This window comes from Rhinopithecus bieti, unplaced genomic scaffold, assembly GCF_001698545.2.
Source record: "Rhinopithecus bieti isolate Rb0 unplaced genomic scaffold, ASM169854v2 scaffold_1618, whole genome shotgun sequence".
In the NCBI taxonomy this organism is placed as follows: domain Eukaryota; kingdom Metazoa; phylum Chordata; class Mammalia; order Primates; family Cercopithecidae; genus Rhinopithecus; species Rhinopithecus bieti.
Window position 1 is genome coordinate 1214314 of NW_016803937.1, and position 25547 is coordinate 1239860.

The 25547-nt window shown below is 51.5% G+C and overlaps 1 protein-coding gene across 17 annotated transcripts in view; it reads right to left on the bottom strand.

Moving 5' to 3' along the window:
• BANP (BTG3 associated nuclear protein) overlaps nucleotides 1-25547 on the bottom strand; it is a 130315-nt gene that overhangs the window by 33853 nt on the left and 70915 nt on the right. For 14 of the 17 annotated variants that reach the window (XM_017859984.1, XM_017859949.1, XM_017859959.1 and 11 more), the window contains 4 exons: nucleotides 20935-21102; nucleotides 13265-13401; nucleotides 11113-11184; nucleotides 8498-8536 (listed from right to left, as the gene is read on the bottom strand). In XM_017859984.1, coding sequence (XP_017715473.1) covers nucleotides 8498-8536; nucleotides 11113-11184; nucleotides 13265-13401; nucleotides 20935-21102 — 416 coding nt within the window. The remainder of the gene's footprint in view (nucleotides 1-8497; nucleotides 8537-11112; nucleotides 11185-13264; nucleotides 13402-20934; nucleotides 21103-25547) is intronic. The other 3 variants (XM_017860026.1, XM_017860000.1, XM_017859998.1) reach the window with 1 other exon arrangement.

The window sequence follows — 25547 nt, forward strand, 5'->3', positions numbered from 1 at the left end:
TATAGGCGCCCCCCACCGCGCTCGGCCAATTTTTTGTATTTTTTTATAGAGACGGGGTTTCACCATGTTAGCCAGGATGCTCTCAATCCCCTGACCTCGTGATCTGCCCGCCTCAGCCTCCTAAAGTGCTGGGACTACAAGCGTGAGCCACCGCGCCCGGCCAACGTGATACGGATTTTAAAGAACACAAACACAACACAGCGAAACCCTGTCTCTACTAAAAATACAAAAATTAGCCAGGTGCGGTGGCGGGCGCCTATAATCCCAGCTACTCAGGAGGCTGAGGCAGGAGAATTGCTTGAACCTGGGAGGCGGAGGTTGCAGTGAGCCGAGATTGCACCACTGCACTCCAGCCTGGGCAACAGAGGAAGAGTCCATCTCAAAACAAAAAAAAAAAATTAAAAACATTTAAAAAAAACATAAATGCCGACTCCCACCCAAGACTGCACGAGCTCACAGCTCCCTACGATCACCAGAGCACGTTACGTTCAGTGTTTCTTTACCACATCGTTTCATTCACATGAAAGAATGAATTTTGCAGTCCAGATTGCTTTACAGTGACGAGGTTCAGATGATCTGCTTTAAAAGGTTCAGTCCTGGTGATCATTTTCACAAGAGAATACTTCCTAGTTAATTAACTAATGCTTTGAGTATGCAGTTTTAAAACAGTATCTCTAAAATCACACACACACACATTCACACATGCAAAAGACAGAAGTGAAAGGCCGACCTCCGCATCAGGAGGCTCGAAGGGCCACAGTCCAGTGATGTCACTCAAATGAGCAGCTGTTACTCCTCGCACGTGTACAGGGTAAAGCTTCTGTCTGCAGACCACAGCCCATCTACTCACCACCTGGGCACCAGTGCTTGTGTGGTCAGTTTTTGAGGATTTGCACCGCCCCTCCCTGAGTGCTGGAGTGTGGACGGCACTCGCCAAGGGCAGCCCAGAGGCTGGTGAGTGCGAGGTGGACCATGTGCGCCCAGCGAAGCCCACCAACTTCCTAAGCAGCTGCTACTGCCACCCCACTGCGGTGAAGAGGGCACTGAAGCATGAGGAAGCGACACTGCCGCATCCCAAGACGACAGACACTGAGGGAGCAGCCGCCCCGAGACTGGGACCTGTGGCGACTCTCCCACCCCCCACCCATCCAGTTCTCTCCCTAAAGATCTGCCAACCACAGCCAGGCCCCTCATCTGTGGCCAAGAAGAGTATCTGAGGAGGCGGCCTCAGGGAGAAGAAAGGTGCTGTGGTCAGGGTGGCACCACACCTCCAATTCTCCACTCTACTCACAGGCTCCCCCACCTCTGGCTGGTCTGAGTGCCCAGCATAGCAGGGCTGTGTGGGGAGCGAGGGGAGCGCTTCTCTTCCGGGAATGAATGAGGGAGTCAGGCACGTTATATCCGACAGGTGCTGCAGAGGGAAGAAAGGTCCTTTCTGTTGCTGGAAGAGGCTGGGCTCTGGCCCCCAAGAGCTGCTCCCGCTGAGGCCCCTTGGTACAGCCCAGCTGCAACTGAAGCCTTCCTTTGGCCCCGGCCTCTTCTGCAAAAAACACTCAAATGCATGCACGGACAACTCTGTCAGAGGCTTGTGGATGGCGTGGTGGGGCGTGGACAGCCACAGCAAACATCACGCCATCTTCTGTCCCACACCCACCATATGACCAACAGAAAGCCAGCCACGCCAAAAACCTGACTGCAGTTCTCAGGGATACTTCATTCTAATGCCCAAGTGACACGGATAATCCTAATTTTCCTGATCTAGATGAAAAGCCCTGAGAAGCACGCTAAAAATTTTTTTTAACTAGCACGTTTATAATCATTTTCTTAAACTTGAATGTGATTTTTTTAAAAGCTTCCCAATTCAAGAAAATCTTTTGATTTATCAAAATATGAGAGGAAGAATATTAATATTTGCAGTGTAAACTTTATATAGTTGTAAGCTTTTAAAAAGTACTTAATTACACAGGTGCAGTGGTGCACACCTATAGTCCCAGCTACTCAATTACAACTCAGAACTACAAGCTCTTAAGGAAGAGACATTAACGATCATCTATTCCAGTATTTTTCAAAGTGTGGGTTGCAAAATCAATGCAATATGTCATAGCCAGTTTTCAAAGAGACAAAAAGGAAGAGAAACAGAAAAGCAGAACAGAAAACAGAATAAAAAGTATTAGTGCAATCAGCACACAGTAATACCGTTCTGTGGACCTGTTCTGACCATGTAAGTGCACACACGTGAGCGAGGGAGGAGGGCTCTGGAACGACAATGGAAAGTTGCCTTCTTGCTGTGGCCTGCTGTACTGTGGACCTGTTCTGACTGTGTGTGCACGCGCACAAGCGAGAGGGAAGGGTTCCAGAGCTGTAATGAAATGCTGCTTCCCGCTGTGGCTTGTGAAGATGCTGCTAGAGTCCAGCCATGTGGCCTGCGTGCACTCATCACTCCCAAGGCAGGCAGCATCGGCTGCAGAATGAGAGTTGGCCTTTACAGGGAGTCTGCCCAGGTCATGCAGCACTGGCTCAGGGTACCCATGGCAGCAAAGCAGCTGTACCAAGATGCAGGTATGACCAAACAGTGGTTCCCCTGCCAGCCCCCTGAAGTGGCCAACTGGTCTATCCGCCTTATGCAAAAGTTCCCATGACCTCATAAAAAAGTCATCAATTTTCATTTAAAATGCACTCAAAAATAAAGTCATCCACCTCCCTGCAAACTTCAATCCTTATGACTCTTAATTTTTAAGGGCTTTTTTTGTTTTTCAGAATCTTCTGAAAATCTGCGCCAAATTAAAGATTCTATTATACTTACCACTAACTGAAACTTGCAATTCCTTAGACAAGAAATTATTTTACACTCCTGGCATACATACACTCTGAACGTACTCTCCCCTCTGTGAATCGCCGGCACACCAGACTGCCTCTCCCAGCTCCAGGGAATTTCAGGGAATTCCAGATGTCCCCGATTCTGGTCTAATTTACTATACAAGGCCTGTCCTCTATTCCAACCAATTCTGCAATCCCTTAACCACATGGGCAGTAACACCTCCACTTACATCATTCCAAATTTCTACTATGACATCCTTATTTGATCTTCACGCCCAGGGCAGCAAATGATTAATTTCAAACACTCACTGAGCAACAAAGCCAACACCACGGGGATTGTCCAGTAGAGGAAAATGCTGCCCGGATGCCTCGCACCCCCAGTGAGGGAGGGACAAAAGAAATCAACACAGTGCCATCAGCTTACGAAGGAGCCATTTCTCCAGAACGCCACTCTCAACGAAGAAGCACCCAGAACACAGCCACAAACGCATCTAAACAGCCAAAGGCCCAGGCTCAGCTCCACGCTGCTCACACGAAGGAGCTACCCATGCCTGGAGCCATGACCAGAACCAGCCACTGCATCCTTAATTTCACCTCCAACAGCAGTGGCTGTTTGGCTTCTCTGGCAGCAGATTAGGTGCACAATGAGGAATGACGCGGACGCGGCAGTGCGCGGGAGGCGAGGAGGGCAGCACATGTCCACACACACAGGGCTCCGCTCCACAAAGCCCGAGGTGGAGACTCGTTAGGTGCCTCCCACAGCGACCAGAATGCTCTTTCTTATGTAAAGGTGTTATTCAGGAGGGAAGAAAATACACAACCTTTGAAACCAGCTGAAGTGGTTCAAAAGAATTTTTTAAATATTTTAATTTTTTGAAAAAAACATTGAATTGTAGACTTTATTTATTTTGAGACAGGTCTTGCTCTGTTGCCCAGGCATGAATGCAGTGGCACAATCACGGCTCACTGTAGCCTGGGCCTCCTGGACTCAAGCAATCCTCCTGCCTCAGCCTCATGAGTAGCTTGGGACTACAGGCACACATCACCAGACCTGGCTAATTTTTTTTTTTTTTTCTGTAGAGCCAGGGTCTCGCTATGTTGCCCAGCCTGGCATCAAACTCCTAAGCTCAAGCAATCCTCCCACCTCGGCCTCCCCAAAGTACTGGGATTACAGGTGTGAGCCAGCACAAAATATTTTTTTTTTTTTTTAAAGATTCAGCTGCGATTTCAATGTCAGTGTTCTAAGGAATCCCTTCACCTCCTCTTCCCTCTCCCAGCCAGCAATGCTGGAACACTGGGGAATGACAGCATGTGCACCTAGAGGTCAAAATAAACAATAAAGACAGAGAAAGGACTGGAGTGGAAACTGCTCATCACAGCTGGGCAGCTGGCAGAGCAGAGGCCACAGGGGCCCACAGCTGGGAGGAGGAAGTGAGCGCTCCTGGAGGGGAGGCTGAGACACAGCTGGAGGGCACAGCTCGGGGAGCAGGAAGCGGGCACCATGCAGCCAGCAGGTCCCCATACCTGCGCACCCGTCACCATCCCTGAACCTCATCTTCCCAAATGGCTCTTTATGAAGCCTCTGATGCTCTGCCAATCTTTCCAAACCTCTTGCCCACATTTGGGATGCACCGTCCGCTACTGCTACCCCCAACACTGGTCACAGGAGGCTGAGCACTGGGGGCTCCATCCAACCTCGCTGGACCTGGGTGCCCACGGCCTCCGGCCTTGCACAGGCAGTCACCCTCCCCACAGCTGTGCCATCTGCTGTCCTGAGGCCTTGGTGCAGGTGACGCTCCAGACTCCTACTATGTCTCTCATCCTCCTACTGCATCTCCCACCCACCTACTGCGTCTCCCACCCTCCTACTGTGTCTCAGGCTCTGTGGTTCCCGTGCACTCTCAGTGTGCCCAACAGGGCCTGAAATGGACTCTAATCAGTATTCCTTAGTGCAGGGTCACGCTCACCTGCACAGCACCTGTCAGCAGACGGCCTCAGCCAGGGGAGCTCTCCCAGAGTCAACGAACAGCTGTGAGTCCCACCCTGCCTGCAACCCAGCACCAGATGGGGCATTCCATCTCTCAGCAAGGAAGAAAAGCAAGGCCGCTATGGACATGAAACTGACTTCAAATCACATGGCTTCAAATCATGCAATTCTTCATGTTTTCTATTCAGACAGCAAATGGCAACTATGGGATGTGACTAGAATCTCTCAGTATTTAATTTGAAGAAAACATGACTCAAAAAGGATGGCCCCCTGGCAGCCGGTGCCACAGGGTCACACCAACAACGCAGCACAATGGCGCTTCCCAGCACCATAGCCACCAGGGCCCTCCTGGAACTGAGGTTGCTGCTGGCTGCAGACACGGCCTCAAACCCACCGCCCCAGCAGCAATCCACAAGCACAGCGCACATCCCTCCCTCCATGGAACAAAGAACGGAGGCTATTTTCACAGAAGCTGTCCACTGATTCAGAAAATAATCAATTAACTGCAAGAAGTAACAGCAACAATCATCTCAGAAGTGGAACAGGAGGAAAACAGCAACAAGTGTGAGCCCAGCACAAAGAAAGAGGGCGGGGTGCAGGATGTGGGGCACGGGGCGCGGGGCGCAGGCCATAGGCCGCAGACCCCGGCCCCAGGATGGAAAACGAATGGCCAGAAGAGGGAAGGCCTGGCCACCCTCCCGAGAGGATTTCTAGCTGCTCTGTCAGATTCTGAGTCTGTTGCCACATAACCATTCTTAAATGGCAGCTGGAACTAGGGAATCAGATGGGAATACTAAGCTAATCCTCAGTGATCTAGGAACTTAAAGCAGCTGCATCCATTTCTTTGTGTTCTCTTACTCCAGATGGGGTGCTGTTCCTTGTCTTCCCTCAGCTTCCTGGAGCGAGCGTGGGCTGCAGGGTCTCCCATCAATCAAGCCAGTGCTCACAACCAGGGCAGGCCAAGGGCCTCCGGGACAGGACGGGGAGCTGAAAGGGCCTCTGGGACAGGATGGGGAGCTGAGCCATCTGCAGTGTCACATGAAGGATGCTTCTGAGGTCAAGTCTGGCTGGAGAAGAGAGAGCCTTAGACCCACGTGCACTATCCTCCTGTGGGCACAGGGGCGGGGAGGAGAGCGAATGGGCTGTGTGACCCCCCACACGGCTCGGGGCTTCTTAGCCCAGTAGATAACATGGAGTTGAGTGGGCTTCTCTGTGCTTTTCGAAACATCCTTCTGTCTCCCAAACTTGTGGCCAGCCCGGAGGACGAAGCCTGCATGAGCAGGGTGAAGCTCTGCAGGAATGAGAACTGGCCAAATGATGGAAAAAGAAAGAATTTCCACAAATGGAAGACGAGGGGTTGGCTACACAGATTTACCAGAAAAGGCAGCTTCAGATAACACAACGGTTTCTTTAAATCATACACCAGTTTCCTTCCAAAGAGAAGCAGGGGCCATCTACTGAGATTCTGCCTGCTACCCTGAGTGGTAGCACTGGCCTCTCCTGAAGCCGTCTTTGATTTGAGGTCCCACAAATGCAACTGATAATAGGAATCAGGAGGTGGGAAGAACATAGGAGAGTTCATAAGGGAAAAAAAAACAGGTGATTTATAAATTATTATTCGTTTCACATAAAAAGTGGTAGTACGACAGCTTTATTCATTCTGCAGTGAGGCCACTTAGAGTAGGGACTTGGAGGGGCCACGGCAGACACGGGAATGAGCAGCAGTTGCGACCCTGCTCGCAATGCAAAGACATGTGGGGCAGCAGCAGTGACGGAGGAACGAGAGACACCAGAACAGAGCCTTGTTCAGAGGATTCCACACAGCAACTCCTCCACCGTCAGCCCTGAGTCCTTCCTGAACTCAGATCTGTGCTGGAGTCAATGGGCCTCCACGCCTGCTGAGAAAAGCTGGAATCTCTGTCCTCACAATAGAGTTGGGAGGATTCTGTCTACAACCATAGACAGAAGCACTGCAGTAATACAGTGTAAAAAGCCTGGTTCTATCTTTAAAATTCCAAGTGGATTTTGTTCAGGGGCAGAGAGAGGAACAAGCGAATATCGAAGGTGACATGCCTTACAAAAATTTTCCTAGGAATTAAAGTCCAGCAGCGTTTTAACTATGATACAGTTCCACTACCAGCATAACCATAAACCACTATGTTGCACAAAACTAAGACGGACCACCGGCTGGGAGTCCTGTCCTCTGCTGCCCCAGTGACTGTGAGAACCATGGGGGAGAAAGGCACAGAGAACCAACCTGCACTGCACCGACCACAGCCTCATTACTCCAGCGGAATGAGCGCAAAGCCACAAGTGTGGATTTAAAAACTGCGCATTCCTTTGGCTCTTCTCCAAAGCAGCAACTGCATACTTACAGACGAGCGATGCGGCAGGACTACCTGAGAAAACTTCATGCTGATCTTTAAGAAGAAACTTTCCAACTAAGAAACACTGACATAAACCAGTTCTGGAGGGTCTGCAGCCCTTCTCCCAAGGTGCCTCTGAGGGGTCAAGGGAAAGCCCACGGGACGCACGTGTCCCTCAGTCCCCGTCATCTGTGAGGCACCTCCCTCCGGGGGTGTCCCGGGCTCAGACGGGTCAGAGATCCGCAGGGCCTGGCCTTGGCAAAGGGAACGCATGCAGGTTCCTCAAAGGACAGTGCGCTGTGGTTTTGAAAAATGAGTACAATCTTTCTACGCAGTGAGCTCTGCGTTTATGGTTCTCACTGCCAACCTCCCAGGTTCTGTTTTACGAAACGGGAAGATCACCCAGACTCTTCAATAATGATCCAGAGGTGACAGCCATCTCCTGAATAGAAAGGGTCTTCACCAGGACCTGGGAACACACAGCCTCAAAACCTCCAGCAAGTTCACTGTGTCCTGCATAGCAATGCCCTCCCCAGGACCCGCACTGTCAGGGCACATCATTTTGTAAAGACAATTCGTACCGGGGTGTTCAACGAATGGTCCCTCTTTTTGTCAAGGATTAGAAAGCAAGCAAGTGTGTGCGCTTGACGGCAATACACAGGACTGAAACCACCTTTTGCTACCAGAGCTATCTACTCAAACACGACCACCACCACCATCCACATGTGTGTGCAGAAAATAACCATCTACACGGGGTGGGGTTTGGGCTCGGAGGGGAGGCACGTTTCCACCAGAATACAAAAGCTACTGAAACCCTACAGAGCAGCAAATGTGACCCCCCAAGCGCCACCCTCCCCCTTCCAGGCCTGTGCATTGCCATGCTGAAGAAAGCCAGTCCTGCTCTGGGGCTCACACTGAGAGGCCTTCGCACCCTCGCTTCCTCCTGTGGCAGCCCCCATTCCTTGGCAGCACAATGGCCTGTATGTGACAGGGGGGCTGTGGCACTCACCTGACCATCCGCCCCCTCCAGTGAGAGCCCCACCCCTTGGCAGCGCAATGCCCACATGTGTGTGGAGACCAGGGCACACACCTGACCATCCCACCCCGTCCTGTGAGAGCCCCACCCCTCAGTAGCGCAATGCCTGTGTATATGTGTAAGGACTGGGGTCGCTCACCTGACCGTCTCACCCCCTCCCATGAGAGCCCTATCCCTTGGCAGCGCAATGCCCACATGTACATGGGGACCAGGGCACTCAACTGACCGTCCCACCCCCTCCTGTGAGAGCCCCACCCCTCAGCAGCGCAACTCCCGCACTGGGACACTCACCTGACCATCCTGCCCCACGTGATGAATCTGGAGGTTGCCCTGCAAAGAATGAGAGGAGGAGACGGTCATGAGCAGAAGCACGCCAAGACACCCGTAGACTCGGCAAACGCACCAAAACACATTACAGGCCATTTGAGAATAACAAGAAAAATGCTGGTTCTAAAAATTCAACCTCTAGTAGCAACAAAAGCACCAAAATAAAATATTTAGATTTTAGGTACTATGTATTATCTTAAAGACGAACAAACAACTCAAAAGCACTGTACCCATTCCCCCACCCTGACCCCAAATGAAAATGTCATTTTGGCTTCATTTTTTATTTTGAAAGAATTTGACTCACAAAAAATACAGAAAGTAGCAGAGAGAGGTCCTATGTGTGTGCCACCCAGCTTCCCCCAGTGAGGATGCTTTGCTGAGCTGTGCGGCATCACCATGCCGGGACACGGGCCGCACACAAGGAACCAACTCACTCAACCGCAGAGCTACCAAGAGCTCTCCAGCTAGAAATTCACTTTCAGTTGTTGTAAAAAGGAACTGTTTAAAGTCTGTTAGACCCTGCTAAATGTTTATTTGCAGATATCCTGTTTTAACAAAATAATTTTGAATGAACACGGTACGAATTTACGGTGAGGAGACTGCATACTGTCACTTATCACAAAGCCATCGTTAGCATTATCAGCAATTTCTAACTTACTGCATTCAATTCCTAAAGAAAAAAAAGACAATCACCTATACAAGATGGATTCAGTTTTGAAAACTGAAAAGAGGAAAACTAGTAATAAAAAATTGCAATTTGAGTAGTCAAGATTTTTTAGCATAAACTATAAAAAGCAAATGTGTGTTTTTTCTTTTGCTGCTGTTTCAATTTTCCTTCATTTCCAATGACTCTAAGGAAATTAAGCATTCCGACGAACTGCATGGACTTCCAGGTATTCAAGAACTCTGGCTGAGCTCTCTGACAGTGAGCTTAGCCTCCAGCCCCTACTTGTCTGTGCCTTGAGAAGCAAACCTTCCCCTGCCCCTCAAAGGCAGCTTCTGCACTAGAAGGTGCTGCTGGGATCCTGCACCTCGCAGCCGCTCAGGCCCCCGACTCCTGCCCCTGACCTCACTGAGCTGACTGGTGCATCTCCCGGCATCTCCACAGAGACGGTCCCTGACCCACCCACAGACACAGAACCAGGCCCTGCTCCTTCCTGGACACTCTGGCCTCCCGGGACCATCCCCCACCTGCCCCCCGCCCCAGTGCTTCCTTCCATCCATCCATCTGATCACATGTTTCTTAGTGACCTGGTCATCTTGCTGTGTGGATGAGCCCACTCATTCCCAGTTGCTCACGGCCCCCACAAGAATTCGTTCCTCCCCTTTCACCTCATCCTGATTCCACCCTCGGAATGCTTATGCATGTGCTTCTCTCTTAGGATAACCCACTGGGAACTGCTGGTGTCCAAATTAAAGCCACCGCCAGCAGACACATCTGAGTCCCTGGTACTCCTCATGCCACGGCATGCATGTGCCACAGTCTTGCTCACGGGCACTTGGGCAGGAGCCTCTGCGCCCACCGTGAATCCCTGAAGGCAGGGCTTCTCTCTCCTCCGCTCCCCGACAGCACCTGGCACCCAGCACGAGCTCCCGGGAGGCCTCGCATGCTAACATCTCCATGAGTCCCCTCGACCTCAGCATCCGAGCTTCCTAGACTCTGCTGCTGGTGTGTGTGGGGAAACCTGAGATCTTTGTAACGACACACTATCGTGCATCAAACACAACGCTGGTGCTATTGTCACGACCTAGAAACAGCCATGTTCCTCATCCCCCAGGGCGCACCACGGTCACTCAGTACAACACGTGTGTGCTGCTTAGTGCCCTGCGCCTGCTGCTGCCCGTGCTGCAGGAAACAGCCCAGAGTCGAAGAACAGTCACCAGCCACCCAGGAGACAGTCCTGCTGTGGCACGCAAACACGGAGCACCGCATCCGGCCATCCTCGGCTTTCCAAGAACTCAGACTGTCACTCCTGCCTTCACATTCCAGACCCCAACAGCAGCTGAGCCCACACTTCTGAGTGCATGGCCAGGTAGAGCTCCAGAAACTGAGACAACTGAGATAATCACAGACCCGGCAGGTGCGTCAAGGGCTATTCCCAGCTGGCAGCATCACCTCATGGGATACCCCACCGTCCCATGAAATCGGCACTAATCCCACAGAGGCCACGAGGAAGCTGGGGCCACATGGCAGGTGAGGGAGTATGTCAGGTCACCTGTGCAGGGGCAGACCACACCTCGGCCATACTGGGGGCCTCCCCTGACAGGAAGGACAGGACCAGACAGGGAGAGAAGGGTACTCAGAGGGCACTTCCAGCCAGGAGCAGAAACATCAACCCAGGAGATCTTTACCAAGACAGACCAGACGCTGTGGAGACCAACAGACAGGAGGGGAGGCAGTGAGGCCACAGAGACTGCAGGCCCGCCACGTGCACTCTGAAAGCAGAGTCCTGAAGCCCTTGCCCACGTTCCCCGTCCTCTGGGGCTCCCAGCTGCCCTCGCAGTGTGACACCGATGAAGGTCGAGAGCATGCGGGCACCGTGCCTGCAGGGACAGTGCTGTGGCCAGAAGTGACTCACCTCGCTGTCCTGCGTGATCTGGACTTGCTCCCCCTGCGGCACCTGGGCGATGTGGAGGTGTCCCTGTGGGATCCGCAGCAAGAGAAGACACCAAGAAGCATCAGAAGAAAATCAAAAGCAAAGGAAACAAGAAACGTCTTCCGGAATGTCTGTTCTTATCTGTTTATAATTCAAAAAGATAACTGAATCCTGAATAGTGCAACACAGTCTGTAGTCACCTCTTTAAGTTAAGCTTTTGGTTCACAGCAGTGCCCCCATCCATGAGGGTTTTGTTTCAAGAAGCGCCCCTCCCCCCACTACGTGCACACCAGAAACCGTGGATGGTGCTGAACCCCGTATATGCTATGCTTTCTCCTGCCCATACGTGCCACACAGCTTGGACATGCTGGACAAAGGAAGGACTCACATCCCGGATGGGACAGAGCAGGACGACCAGATTTCATCATGCTACTACCCAGAAGAATACGCAATCTGAAACTTACAAATTGTTTATTTCTGGAATTTCTCATCTAATATTTTCCGATCATAGTTGACCATGGGTAATTAAAACCTGGGAAAGTGAGGCATGGGTAAGGGGGGGCTACTGTGTAATATACACAGAACATCTTCCAGTACTTCACAAAGGAGCAATAGGTCCCAGGAAAGATATTTACATTTTTAAATGTTACTAAACAAGTAAATTTTAAAATGTGCCTGACACATAGAAAAGAGGGGAAACAGAAAATCAGAATGACACCTCTTTCCAAATGATCCGTTCAGCTCTCTGGGAATGCTGGGAGGCTACGCATGGAGCTTGTGGCTTAGAGCAGGGGAGCTATTCACATGCCTACACTCACAACAGGGCAGGCAACGTTTTTCAAATCAAAGAAACACTCATATGACTATTTAAACAGTTTGAGTAAACACTAATAAATGTGATTCAAAAAAAAAAAGTCAAAGAATCCAATGTTTATACATACAGGCAGACAAATAATTCCTATAAACCTATAAATGAAATGAATACTCCTTATCTTATTTGAAATTATCTCTTAGTCAAAATGGATCTTAAAGTCCTGTAGAATGTTCTATGTAAGGCTTATGGCAAAGTTATCTACTCTGGAACTCTTTCAAAGAACTTCTTACTAACAAGATGAGAGGAATTGCCGTTGTGAATGTCAAACAAATTAATAAATAAGCTTATTAAATAAGATTCACTATTCATAACTGTCTCATCTCCTTTGGAAGAGGAAGGGTAATGCCCCCTCTAAAAGCCCCAGAATTTTCTGGAAGCCTTCCCTCTTCCAGAGAGCTTGCTGAAGCCACACTGAGATGAGAGCCACGCCCCACTCTCAATAGCGAAGGACCTTGTTTCCAGGAGAAAGCCCTGGTGACACGGAGGCCCACAATGACCTCTGTCTTCAGAGGTCCCAAGGGCGCTGGTGCCACTAAAGACATCGGTGATGTCTACTGGTACACATAAAATTTCTAGTCACCCAGCAAAGCTTCCAGAAAAGTCTTCCTTCCTTCTCAGCCACCCCCTACTCTTGCGCCACAGAATCCAGGAGGTGTCTGTAGAGGGACTTCACCCGGGAGTCAGTCCCGAGCTCATCAGGCTGACCACAGCTTGGGCCACAAAACCCCAACAGAGAACTCTGCACGGGCAAGGCAGGACATTGACTCACTGCTGGGGCAGTGCCCGCCCAACCTAGGTGTGCTGAGTAACTCCAAGGCAAACGCTGATGGGAACAATGACCTCAAGCTTTTGCCACTGATCCTAGAAGGAAATGACTCTTTCCCTCAGGGAGAGGGGGCCTGCGCTTCTGAACTGAGAAATATTTCTGATGCTTCCCAGGAGCACGAGCTGGGACAGGCACCACCGCACAGCCTGACCCTCGGAGCTGACTGCCCGCCTGCCTGCTGGCAGGACTGAGGTGAGCTGGGCGCCTGCCCCACCATGTGCTTCAACCCCTAGGCTCTGCAGCAGCCGCCCCGACCTGTGAAACGTTAAGAGCGCATGGCTATGACGACCTCTACTTTAAATGGGGACCCTGTGCCTCCTCCCAAGCTATCACTGTGCTTCCGAAACAGTGGAACTGGTGGAAGCCGCCATGGCCCTGCCGAGGCCCGCCCTGCAGCCCCCTTTCCCAAGGTGCCAGGTGGAGAGGATACGTACTACTTGCACCTGTCCGTCTTCTCCGATCTGGTGGATCTGCACCTGCTGAGCGTTGGCCAGCGCGTAGTGCAGGGCCTGCGGCTGCGGCTGTGGCTGCGGGAGCTCGCTGGCGGGAGGTGGGGTGCTCATCATCGGCTCTGTGGGGGCGACAGGTGTGAACGGGGTGAATGAGAAGTTTCTTAGGCATTGCCTCTTGCGGCGTGTGTGCACCCCTGTCCCTCCCTCTTGACTCCCACAGCAGAGAAGAGGAAATGCTTCGTTTACTCCTCGACTCGCTGCGTCTCCCCTCTTCTGCAGAGATCGCTACGAGTGAGTCTGAGGAACTGAGGCTTCCCACACGGAAAGCAGAAGGACCTGAGAGTGGAGTGATGTCGCTGTGACAAAACCCCTTCCAGTCCCAACTTATTTAAATGAATAAAACTCTTCAAGTGGACATTAAAAGCTGTTTCAGGCTGGCAATATTTGTCCATGGATAATTAAACTAACAGGACAAAAGCCTCATCCATACACTTAAAGGTACATTTCCGATAAATTTTACTTGCTGTGTTTAATCAAAATGAGATACATTTGCTTTGATGTACTGTGTATTAATTTTCACTGTAATGATATCTCAATCTTAATTTTCGTAAACACTTAGAATATTAAGAGCGCAGAAAAAAAAAGAGCGCAGAAAAACTTTTTAATTTTCAATGTATACTCATAGCTTTGTTGCAGAGAATTACAATAACTAATTAAAAAAAACTTGTAAGCATAAAAATGTAGTAAGAAGGGCCGGGCACAGTGGCTCACACCTGTAATCCCAGCACTTCGTGAGGCCAAGGCAGGCAGATCACCTGAGGTCAGGAGTTCAAGACCAGCCTACCCAACATGGTAAAACCCCGTCTCTACTAAAAATACAAAAATTAGCCAGGTGTGGTGGCGCGCACCTGTAGTCCCAGCTACTTGGGAAGCTGAGGTAGGAGAATCACTTGAACCTGGGAGTCAGAGGTTTCAGTGAGGCAAGATCACACCATTACACTTAGCTCCAGGCAACAGAGCGAGGGGAGGGGAGGGGAAAGGGAAGGGGAGAAAAGAAAACTTTCCATGTATTTTTTACCAATAGCTAATGGTAGGTATTAAATTGCCATAGTACATGGATTCCACTGAAAACATTTTTTAAAGTAACAATAAAATGTTGGCTTTTTTTTTGAACCGTCTCGCTCTGTCACCCAGGCTGGAGTGTAGTGGTGTGATCTTGGCTCACTGCAACCTCTGCCTCCTCGGTTCAAGTGATTCTCTTGCCTCAGCCTTCCAAGTGGTTGGGATTACAGCCACCCACCACCATGCCCAGCTAATTTTTTTTGTATTTTTTGTAGAGAAGGGATTTCACCAGGTTGGCCAGGCTGGTTTAAAACTCCTGACCTCAAATGATCCACCTGCCTCAGTCTCCCAAAGTGCTGGGATTACAGATATGAGCCACTGTGCCCAGTCACATAATAAAATGTTGATACTTGCAATATGCTAGAAATTGCCCGGCTACACTAAATCAGAATCTGAATTTCACGAGATTCGAAGGTGGTCCTCCTGCATGTTGAACGTGGAGAGCTCGGCTCCAGCCAAAGACCCTGACTCCACCTGAGAACCTCCAGATGTGGGTCATGTCCCAAAGCAACCACCCCCAGGCAGTGCTGCACGCTCCACAGTGCATTCCTGTCTGCCTGAGCAGTTACAAAGCACTCAGCACCATAGGTCCTCCAGCAAGCCTTGTGGACCCCAGGAAGAAAATGACGAAATCCCAGTTGGGCTGAAGCCCATCTCCGCGGACCTGCTGTTCCTCCACTGACCCTCTCAACACCTACAAAACCAGCCTAATTCTTCACTGATGCGCTGCTTCTCCAGGCATCTAACCATTATCAAACCTTGTGAAATCTCAATTTCTAACTGTTTCCCCAAAGACAATGGTTTCCAGCCCACTGCCACCTTGACAGTCCCTGGAGAGCTCCTCCCAGCGGCTCCAAAACGCCCCACTGGGGCCACAGGGCAGACAAGCTAAGAATGGGTGTGCTCCAGAGTGCACCTTCCAACCGCACGGGCTCCAAGGAAGGTCCTGCACACCGGCGCAGCCAGCACAACACTCTGCTTCACACACTGCTACACCACCGTCTACTCCTGTGCAAATGTTTTGAGCCCACATTTCTTGCTATGAAATTTCAGCTCATTAAATTTACCCTTTCAAGATTTTAGTATCCTAATGACGCAGGCCAACATATCTGGCAGTCGTCAGGTTATATAACAACCGCTTCTTGCTCACTAAGGTCCTGGCAAGTAATTTAACTTGGGTTTTGATTCCCCATTGGATGAAACAGACCGCTAACCTTACCAAGTGCACGTACCTGGAACACATGGCAGGCAAGCCTGGAAACCACTCTCCTCGCTTTTCAAGTCTAGGAGTTCCCTGTTCTTTCTGATGTCTTCGATTTCTCTCCTTGCTATGTTCCTTTTTTCCTTTAAATTCTTGAATGTAATTTTAATAAATTTCAATGTCCCAGTCAGTTAATCCCAGCCAGGGTCCCTTCCTGTATTTAATAAATTTCAATGTCCCGGTCAGTTAATTCCAGACAGGGTCCCTTCCTATCTTCTGATTTTCTGATCACAGGTCACAATTTCCTGCTTCCTGGTACTTTTGACTGGATACTGGAGATGGTGAATTTTACTTTGTCGGGTGTCTATGTTTTGTTATCTTTCTTTTAAAAGTGTTGTTACTTGTGGTTCAGTGTGATCTTTCTCAGGCTGTTTTAAGCTCCGCCTTTACTCTGGGATAGGTTAGCCGCCAGTGGGCGTGGCCTGCTAGTGCGCGTGGCCTGCTAGTGCAGTGACTGATCACTGAGCATTCTCCACTACGGCTGCTGCGAATCCAATCGCCACCCAGCCTGGTGTGAGCTTAGGAACCATTCAGCTCATGCCTGCCTTGGAATCCCCCAAACACCCAAGGATGCCCCTGTGTAACCCTCTGCTCTTAAGAACTTGACTGCACTTTTAGCTGCCTCAGCCTCTCTCAACCCCAACCCACCTCCTCCACGTGGTGATGCAGCTGTGCTCTGCCTGGCATCCCCCATCCCTCCTCTGGTGTTCCCTCTCTCAGGATCACGGTCCTGTGCTGCTGCTTGTCTAATGTCTTAGGACAGCCGATTCACAGATTTTTCTCCAGATTTCGATGGCAAGAGAATTCAAACTGGTTCCTGCTACTATGCCTGACTAAAGTCAGAAATCTCCTCTCCTTGACATTTTTCTTTTTTCTTTTTTGAGACGGAGTCGGAGTCTTGCTCTGTAGCCCAGAGCTAGAGTGCAGTGGCGTGATCTCAGGCTCCTGCAAGGCTCCGCCTCCCAGGTTCACGCCATTCTCCTGCCCTTCAGCCTCCTGAGTAGCCGGGACTACAGGCCTACCACCAAGCCCGGCTAATTATTTTGGCATTTTTAGTGAGACAGGTCACCATGTTTAGCCAGGATGGTCTTGATCTCCCAGACCTCGTGATCCACCCGCCTCGCCTCCCAAAGTGCTGGGATTACAGGTGTGAAGCCACTGCGCCCGGCTCTTTTTTTTTTTGGGGGGGGGTGGGTGGGATGGTCGTCTCCGGCTCTGGCTGGAGTGCAGTGGTACAATCTCAGCTCACTGCAACCTTCGCCTCCTGGCTTCAAGTGATTCTCCTGCCTCAGCCTCCCAAGTAGCTGGGATTACAGGCATGCACCACCACACCCGGCTAATTTTTGTATTTTTAGTAGAGACAGGGTTTCACAATGTTCTCCAGGCTGGTCTCGAACTGCTGACCTCGGGTGATCAGTTCGCCTCAGCCTCCCAAAGTGCTGGGACTACAGGCGTAAGCCACCACACCCGGCCCCTTTGACTTTTAAACAACATTTTTTAAAACTATAAAACAAATGCAGTGCTTATTGGAATTAACTGAGAAACTACAATGAAAGACAAAGAGACAAATAAAAATTATCCTACTACCTAGAGACAGGCACTATAAAAATGATCACACATAAATGTTTAATCACCTTCCACATACACCTATATATTTACAATAAAAAAATGGTCTCATACCATAAGTCTAGTTCTCACGCCCACTCTCTGCCTAGCTATGAATATTCAAGAGCAGAATTCAAGTCATGAGCAATATTCCTCCAGCCCCATTTCAACAGCCACAGGTTACGTTGCTACATGGTATTTCAGTGAATGCCGTTAACCCCTCCCCCAGGACTGCTACCTCTCTAAAGTCCCAAGGCAGAATTCCTCATTGTAGTAGAAAGGCCTAGAATAGAAGAGCTTCTTCAACACAGGTCACTCAAGAAAGTGCTGCTTTAGGGACACAACTTGTGTGGCCCACTGCGGCCAGCCACCTCCCATCCTGGAGGCCCTGGGCAGCAACTGAGGCTGAGTATCTGATAACTACCAAAACAGCCCTGGAAAACCACTTCCTGAAGTCCGCTTCAGAAAGAGACCCCGGGAGAACTCCAGGTGATCTGGTCTGTAACTTGCAGGACCTTCCAGAACAAAGGGTTCTGGCCGACAAAGACTCCACTGAACGGGAGAGCTGGCCCTGCCCACGGCTGCCCTCGCATCCTGACCCCAGCCCCAATCAGAGCTCAAGTTCCAAGAGCCACTGCCAATGCAGCTACCGTGGGGAGCTTTAAAAGAATAGTTTTCATTCAAATACTTATTAAAATATTTTGAGATGTCTTGGGTGAAAGGCAATATCAAGTCACATTGTCATTCCTAGTGAAAATTCTCCCAAGGAGAAAATCCCCCCAGCGATGCCTGAGAGGCAACTGCAAGAGAACTGCTTCCATTATCTTGTGGATAAATCCAACTAAGGCCATGAACTCAAAGTAAAATAAAGCACAATTCAGAATCCACCCCACCCCTCACCCGGAGTCACCAGGCAAATCATGAGAATACAATGGCCGGCAGCCACACGCAAAGGCCTCGGCCTCCTTGCCCCATCCAGAAGACTTCCAGGAGGTCCAACAGGCCCTCTGTCCCTCACGGAGGAGCCTGGAGCAGGCCTGAGGCTGTCTGTGTGAAGGGTGCACAGGGCCAGGCACAGGTCCTGCGGCTCCACTGCTCTGCGTGCACCACACAAGCCCCTGGCCTCAGCTCCTGGCAACAGCTAGAGCCTCCGGCCACACTCCGGCTGCCCCTAAAATGCCACCAGGCCAGCTGCCCTAAGCAGGGGAGGGCGGCCTCTCCTGTGGCACGAGGCCTACCTGAGGGGCAGTAGGAAGATGAGTTCGGCGTTCTCCGCGAGAAGCTCTTGACCGCCAGGCTCTGGCCCCGCTGTTTGCGCCGCCACGCCGTGCGACACTTGGAGTCAATGCTCTGCTTGATTCGGTACCAGTCGGATTCCGTGATGCCAAATTTATAGAAAAGGTGACCTGGAAGGACACATCCAAGGAAAAGCGGTGAGGCCTGCTCAGGACGCCATCAGGAGCTGCCTGGCTGCAGAGCCGGGGCCCGCTGAAGAGGCCTCACCCAGGCACCCCAGCCGGCCAGGCTGGCCCCATCTTCCTACAAGGGTCCGGAAAGGCCCACTGCACAGAAGGTACTTAGCTGGCCCACAGGCGGGGCTCCCCATAAGATATAAATGATCCCTAAGGGGTCATGACATGCTCTTTCCATTTGTTTAACTTCTCGATCCCTCTGACTTGGTCTGCCCACACCAGGCGCACACTTGGGGCTCTCACAAGATTCCCAGACCGTCCACGCTCCAACTTCCCTCTGCCCTGAACTCACAGCAGCACCTAAGGTCCTGCATGCCCAGAAGTTGAGATCAGGGACCTCAACAATTGAACCAGAACTTGTCGGTCCGCTGCTTACTCACGCCTGCTCGGCCACCGCCCTCCCTTCCTTCATGTCTTGGCTCCACCATCCCTCTGGATAACCACCCAGCCCTCCCGCCCTCCTGGGCTCCCACCCTCCTCCCACTTGTTTTGTCAGAGCACTGACCACCTTCCAGCGTTTGGAGAATTCATGTATGCAGTTTACACTGTTCCCCTCACACACACAGTTGAGAATTCATGTGTGTATTGTTACTCTGCCCCGTCACAAACAGTTTGGTGTGTATTGTTACTCTGTTCCCCTCACAAACACAGTTTGGAGAACTCACATATGTATTGTTACTCTGTCCCCTCATAAACACAGGGGCCTTTGTTGTGTCCACCCATGTGGGTCAGGCACCCAGAACGTTCTCGTGCGCAGTGGCTGCTCCCGTGTAAACAGTGATTAAAACAGACTGTAAGACACCCTCCCATGGCTGCTCAAGACCGGGGCTTGCTTACGTCATTCCCGACACCTCTCTATCATGCCTTCTCAACCAGAGCACAACCTCCTCACGGGCAGGGCCTGTGTCCTCACCCCTGGAGTCCCTACACCACAAGCCGAGTGGGCACAACCTACTCTCACTGTGGGGCCAAAGCCAGGTGCATCGTCTTCCCGGGGCTCACCGTGCACACAGCAGAGAACTGTCCTGGGACCCCAGTTCTCTACAACCTGCACTACAGAGAGCTCTCAGCATGCCCTGAGTAGCATCCAGAGGTGCCCTGTATTCAATAAGGAGAAAACTGAGGATCCAAAGGCCACGGCGGAGCAGGTGACAGGATGGAGCCAGTGCCCTGCTGCATGCCCAGTCACTCCCCACTAGGCCCCAGGACCCCTTCCCTGTAGCGATGACGAATGTGGGGGCGGAGCAGGTGACAGGATGGAGCCAGTGCCCTGCTGCATGCCCAGTCACTTCCCACTAGGCCACAGGACCCCTTCCCTGTAGCGATGACGAATGTGGGNTGGGCAGCAACTGAGGCTGAGTATCTGATAACTACCAAAACAGCCCTGGAAAACCACTTCCTGAAGTCCGCTTCAGAAAGAGACCCCGGGAGAACTCCAGGTGATCTGGTCTGTAACTTGCAGGACCTTCCAGAACAAAGGGTTCTGGCCGACAAAGACTCCACTGAACGGGAGAGCTGGCCCTGCCCACGGCTGCCCTCGCATCCTGACCCCAGCCCCAATCAGAGCTCAAGTTCCAAGAGCCACTGCCAATGCAGCTACCGTGGGGAGCTTTAAAAGAATAGTTTTCATTCAAATACTTATTAAAATATTTTGAGATGTCTTGGGTGAAAGGCAATATCAAGTCACATTGTCATTCCTAGTGAAAATTCTCCCAAGGAGAAAAATCCCCCCAGCGATGCCTGAGAGGCAACTGCAAGAGAACTGCTTCCATTATCTTGTGGATAAATCCAACTAAGGCCATGAACTCAAAGTAAAAATAAAGCACAATTCAGAATCCACCCCACCCCTCACCCGGAGTCACCAGGCAAATCATGAGAATACAATGGCCGGCAGCCACACGCAAAGGCCTCGGCCTCCTTGCCCCCATCCAGAAGACTTCCAGGAGGTCCAACAGGCCCTCTGTCCCTCACGGAGGAGCCTGGAGCAGGCCTGAGGCTGTCTGTGTGAAGGGTGCACAGGGCCAGGCACAGGTCCTGCGGCTCCACTGCTCTGCGTGCACCACACAAGCCTCTGGCCTCAGCTCCTGGCAACAGCTAGAGCCTCCGGCCACACTCCGGCTGCCCCTAAAAATGCCACCAGGCCAGCTGCCCTAAGCAGGGGAGGGCGGCCTCTCCTGTGGCACGAGGCCTACCTGAGGGGCAGTAGGAAGATGAGTTCGGCGTTCTCCGCGAGAAGCTCTTGACCGCCAGGCTCTGGCCCCGCTGTTTGCGCCGCCACGCCGTGCGACACTTGGAGTCAATGCTCTGCTTGATTCGGTACCAGTCGGATTCCGTGATGCCAAATTTATAGAAAAGGTGACCTGGAAGGACACATCCAAGGAAAAGCGGTGAGGCCTGCTCAGGACGCCATCAGGAGCTGCCTGGCTGCAGAGCCGGGGCCCGCTGAAGAGGCCTCACCCAGGCACCCCAGCCGGCCAGGCTGGCCCCATCTTCCTACAAGGGTCCGGAAAGGCCCACTGCACAGAAGGTACTTAGCTGGCCCACAGGCGGGGCTCCCCATAAGATATAAATGATCCCTAAGGGGTCATGACATGCTCTTTCCATTTGTTTAACTTCTCGATCCCTCTGACTTGGTCTGCCCACACCAGGCGCACACTTGGGGCTCTCACAAGATTCCCAGACCGTCCACGCTCCAACTTCCCTCTGCCCTGAACTCACAGCAGCACCTAAGGTCCTGCATGCCCAGAAGTTGAGATCAGGGACCTCAACAATTGAACCAGAACTTGTCGGTCCGCTGCTTACTCACGCCTGCTCGGCCACCGCCCTCCCTTCCTTCATGTCTTGGCTCCACCATCCCTCTGGATAACCACCCAGCCCTCCCGCCCTCCTGGGCTCCCACCCTCCTCCCACTTGTTTTGTCAGAGCACTGACCACCTTCCAGCGTTTGGAGAATTCATGTATGCAGTTTACACTGTTCCCCTCACACACACAGTTGAGAATTCATGTGTGTATTGTTACTCTGCCCCCGTCACAAACAGTTTGGTGTGTATTGTTACTCTGTTCCCCTCACAAACACAGTTTGGAGAACTCACATATGTATTGTTACTCTGTCCCCCTCATAAACACAGGGGCCTTTGTTGTGTCCACCCATGTGGGTCAGGCACCCAGAACGTTCTCGTGCGCAGTGGCTGCTCCCGTGTAAACAGTGATTAAAACAGACTGTAAGACACCCTCCCATGGCTGCTCAAGACCGGGGCTTGCTTACGTCATTCCCGACACCTCTCTATCATGCCTTCTCAACCAGAGCACAACCTCCTCACGGGCAGGGCCTGTGTCCTCACCCCTGGAGTCCCTACACCACAAGCCGAGTGGGCACAACCTACTCTCACTGTGGGGCCAAAGCCAGGTGCATCGTCTTCCCGGGGCTCACCGTGCACACAGCAGAGAACTGTCCTGGGACCCCCAGTTCTCTACAACCTGCACTACAGAGAGCTCTCAGCATGCCCTGAGTAGCATCCAGAGGTGCCCTGTATTCAATAAGGAGAAAACTGAGGATCCAAAGGCCACGGCGGAGCAGGTGACAGGATGGAGCCAGTGCCCTGCTGCATGCCCAGTCACTCCCCACTAGGCCCCAGGACCCCTTCCCTGTAGCGATGACGAATGTGGGGGCGGAGCAGGTGACAGGATGGAGCCAGTGCCCTGCTGCATGCCCAGTCACTTCCCACTAGGCCACAGGACCCCTTCCCTGTAGCGATGACGAATGTGGGAATCATGGGAAGGGCTCTTCAACACACTGGCCTCTCTAGCTGGCTCATGCAACTTCACTAATTTACAGGAAAATACACGGATGGAATCCAGAATTGTAGTAATAAAAAGATGAAGCTGAAAAGTGTCCTGTTTCAACTACCAAGAGCCTCAAGTCTGGACTCTACTGCCCAAACCCTAAAAATCTGTTCCCATTGAGACTAAAATGGTAGAAACAATCGAAACAGAGGAAGAAGTGTTTGGGTTTTTTTTAAGTACTCTATTAGCTATTAAAAGTCCCTCGGGTTTTGGAAACTTGCCTCTTGACTTTTTTATCAGCAGATACTTGAGACACGTTTGACTCTCTGTATAATGACAACCAACCTGTCTGTACTATAGACAAAAAGAAACCAGCCAGGAGGGTGGGATTTGTAGGATCAGAGGGAAGAATAACCTAAAGTCGTTTTGGCAGCACGTTTTTATCCCCACGCATAAAAGAAATCATACGTGAAGCAGCAAGCTCTTTGGCTTCCAATTTTCGGGTCATCTCTAAAATAATCAGTCACCCTCAAATCTTGGCTAGGTGACGGGGACGCCTCAGGAAGCCCCAGGCTGAGCAACTTTAGTGACTCACAGAGGAAGCCAGCCACTGGCTGTGGTCATGGGAGAACCCAACCATTAAAATCACAATGAAATCCTTACAGGAGAGCCCAGCTACTGCCAGAGGTTGCACCATAGTTACCGTAAAACCCAGCTTTCAAACTCCACTTCAACAGTTTCAGGAGAGCCCAACTACTGACTTTAGATGCAGAGCAGCCCACCTGCTGCCACCAGGAGACAAGAAAAGAAACAGCCATGCCACCAGCAGGACAATGTCTTCGGAGCACGAGTCGATAAAAAGAAATGTCCTCAGAACCGCCCTCCTGTTACCCTCCCACCTTCACACTCCAGGAGAAAACTTCCATATACCTCAAAGGATTAATGAGTCCATACGCAATTTAAGAACAGGTTAGTAACAGGAAAGAAAATATACCTAAAACACCCAGGTGTACAGCTAAGAGAAATGAGTAAAAACATTAACATTTAAATTCAACTTTGTAAAAATCAAGTTGCCAGTTCAAACCCTTACTCATACCTTTTAAATTAAAAAATACATATTCATCTAGTTACCCGCCACGGAGTTTCCATTGTCCTCAGACATCAAATTACCTAATTCCTTCTGATCCACGCTCCAGGCCCCAGCCTGGGCAAATGCCCCCTGCTGGCCACCAAGGAGATCCAGAGAACAGACCAGCCGCCCAGGCACTGCCTGCAAAGCATGGTAGGTGAGGAGGGGGAGGATCTGAACATGCACAGATGGGTGCAGGAGTCGCCCGAAGACGCTACTGGACAGCAGCTGGGGCAAGCGCCCGCTTCTGGGCAGCCCTCGGGGCTCTGAGGGTCTGTGAGGGGCTCAGATTCCTTTACCTTTTGTGACAGCACTGAGCAGCTGCACTTAACAGAGGGAGCGGGAAAAATCCTATCATGATGGGATCAAAAGATCACCTTGAATTTAACTGTCATTTTCCACTTAAAGCATCTGATCTCATGTTATTTGATGGATTTTTTCTTAAAAGCCTCATAAAGTAGGAATGTCACTACTTTCACTTTGGTTTTGAGGCAAAAGCCAGAAAAAGGAGAAGTGATGTGTCCAAGTCCAATTGCTATAGTACTGAGCACCGGCCTTAAAGTGCAAGCTTCCTGGGCCCACCCAGGTGGAGAGGCAGTGGCCCTCATTGGATCCTGAGAACCCATGAGAGGCACTCGGGGAGATGGGAAGAACACGCGCAGCCCCGCACACGTGCCTCTGCTGTCCTGAGCTCCCTCAGCCCAAGGCACCCGCAGCCCCTGCTGCCAGGAGGCCTAGTCGGACTTCGATCGAGGCAGAAGTCTCCCCCACAGCAGTGCCCAGGACACAAGAAGAACAGAAGTGCTCGGCATCCAGCTGCTGAGGCTCATGGGATCCCCACAGCGCGGCGTCACCCGGGAGCAGAACACCCTGTCTGGCCTCAGTCCCTGCCTTCCACGCCATATCCCCACACCACGCCCATCGAGGCCCCTCGAGGCTGGGACAGGCTTGCCTTCCAGGCTCAGCCAGGCAGCACCCCTGCCACTGCCCACACCTCTATTTTCCTGATGAGCTGTCCTGCAGTTCCCAAAGAGCTGAAGAGTCCCCATTACCCCATTAGCTGCCTTCCCACTTTCCAGAATCCCTGTTACTGACTCTGGTGGTTCAAATCATAAACCGATTCCCAGCTTTCCGTCTGTGGGGCCATGAGAGGCACTGTGGGAAGCGAGATGAGAGAGCCAGGCGGGCTTGTCATCTTGCGCCTTGGTGGGTGGCACGGGGCTTTATCAGTCACAAAGGAATGAAGAGCACCACCCCTGCTAGTGCAATCTCAAGTGCAAGGGAAGGCAGCACAAAACTGAGTGCCAACAATTGATTTCTTGAAATCACAGACTCGACGTGATAGCGCTGCCTAGAAAAACAAAAGGCGTCTCAAAGCCTCTGCCCGATGGAAGCCAGCTGACACGCTCCCTCCCGGGGGAAGCACACGCAGCCCATACCCGAAGCACCTCACATGTCCAGCCTCCAGGCCAAGCTGACCGCCTTCTCCAAGCCTGCTGACTCACTCCTTTATGAGAAAAAACGATGGAGTGACACCTGTCCTCAGTCTGTTAGCAACAGAACCCCTCACAGCCACCTGCAGGACCACCTCCAGGTCACAGCATGTGGGTCAGCTGCTGAGGAGGCGGCTCCGCTCACTTTTCTGCCTGCAGCCCACACTGACCACACCTTCCTCCCAGCTCTCAGTCACCGTGAGGCGCTCAATGTCCCACGACAAACACCCGCCCCTGCGTGGAGTCCACATTCTGCCCTTCAGGACACACACAGAGCAGCCTCACCGAGAACCTGGAGAAGAGACAGCACTTGACCACCCGTGTCCCACAAAACTCATGTCCTGGCCCAGGACCCCGGAACGTGACCTGAAGGGGAACTAGGGTCTCTGCAGATGTGATT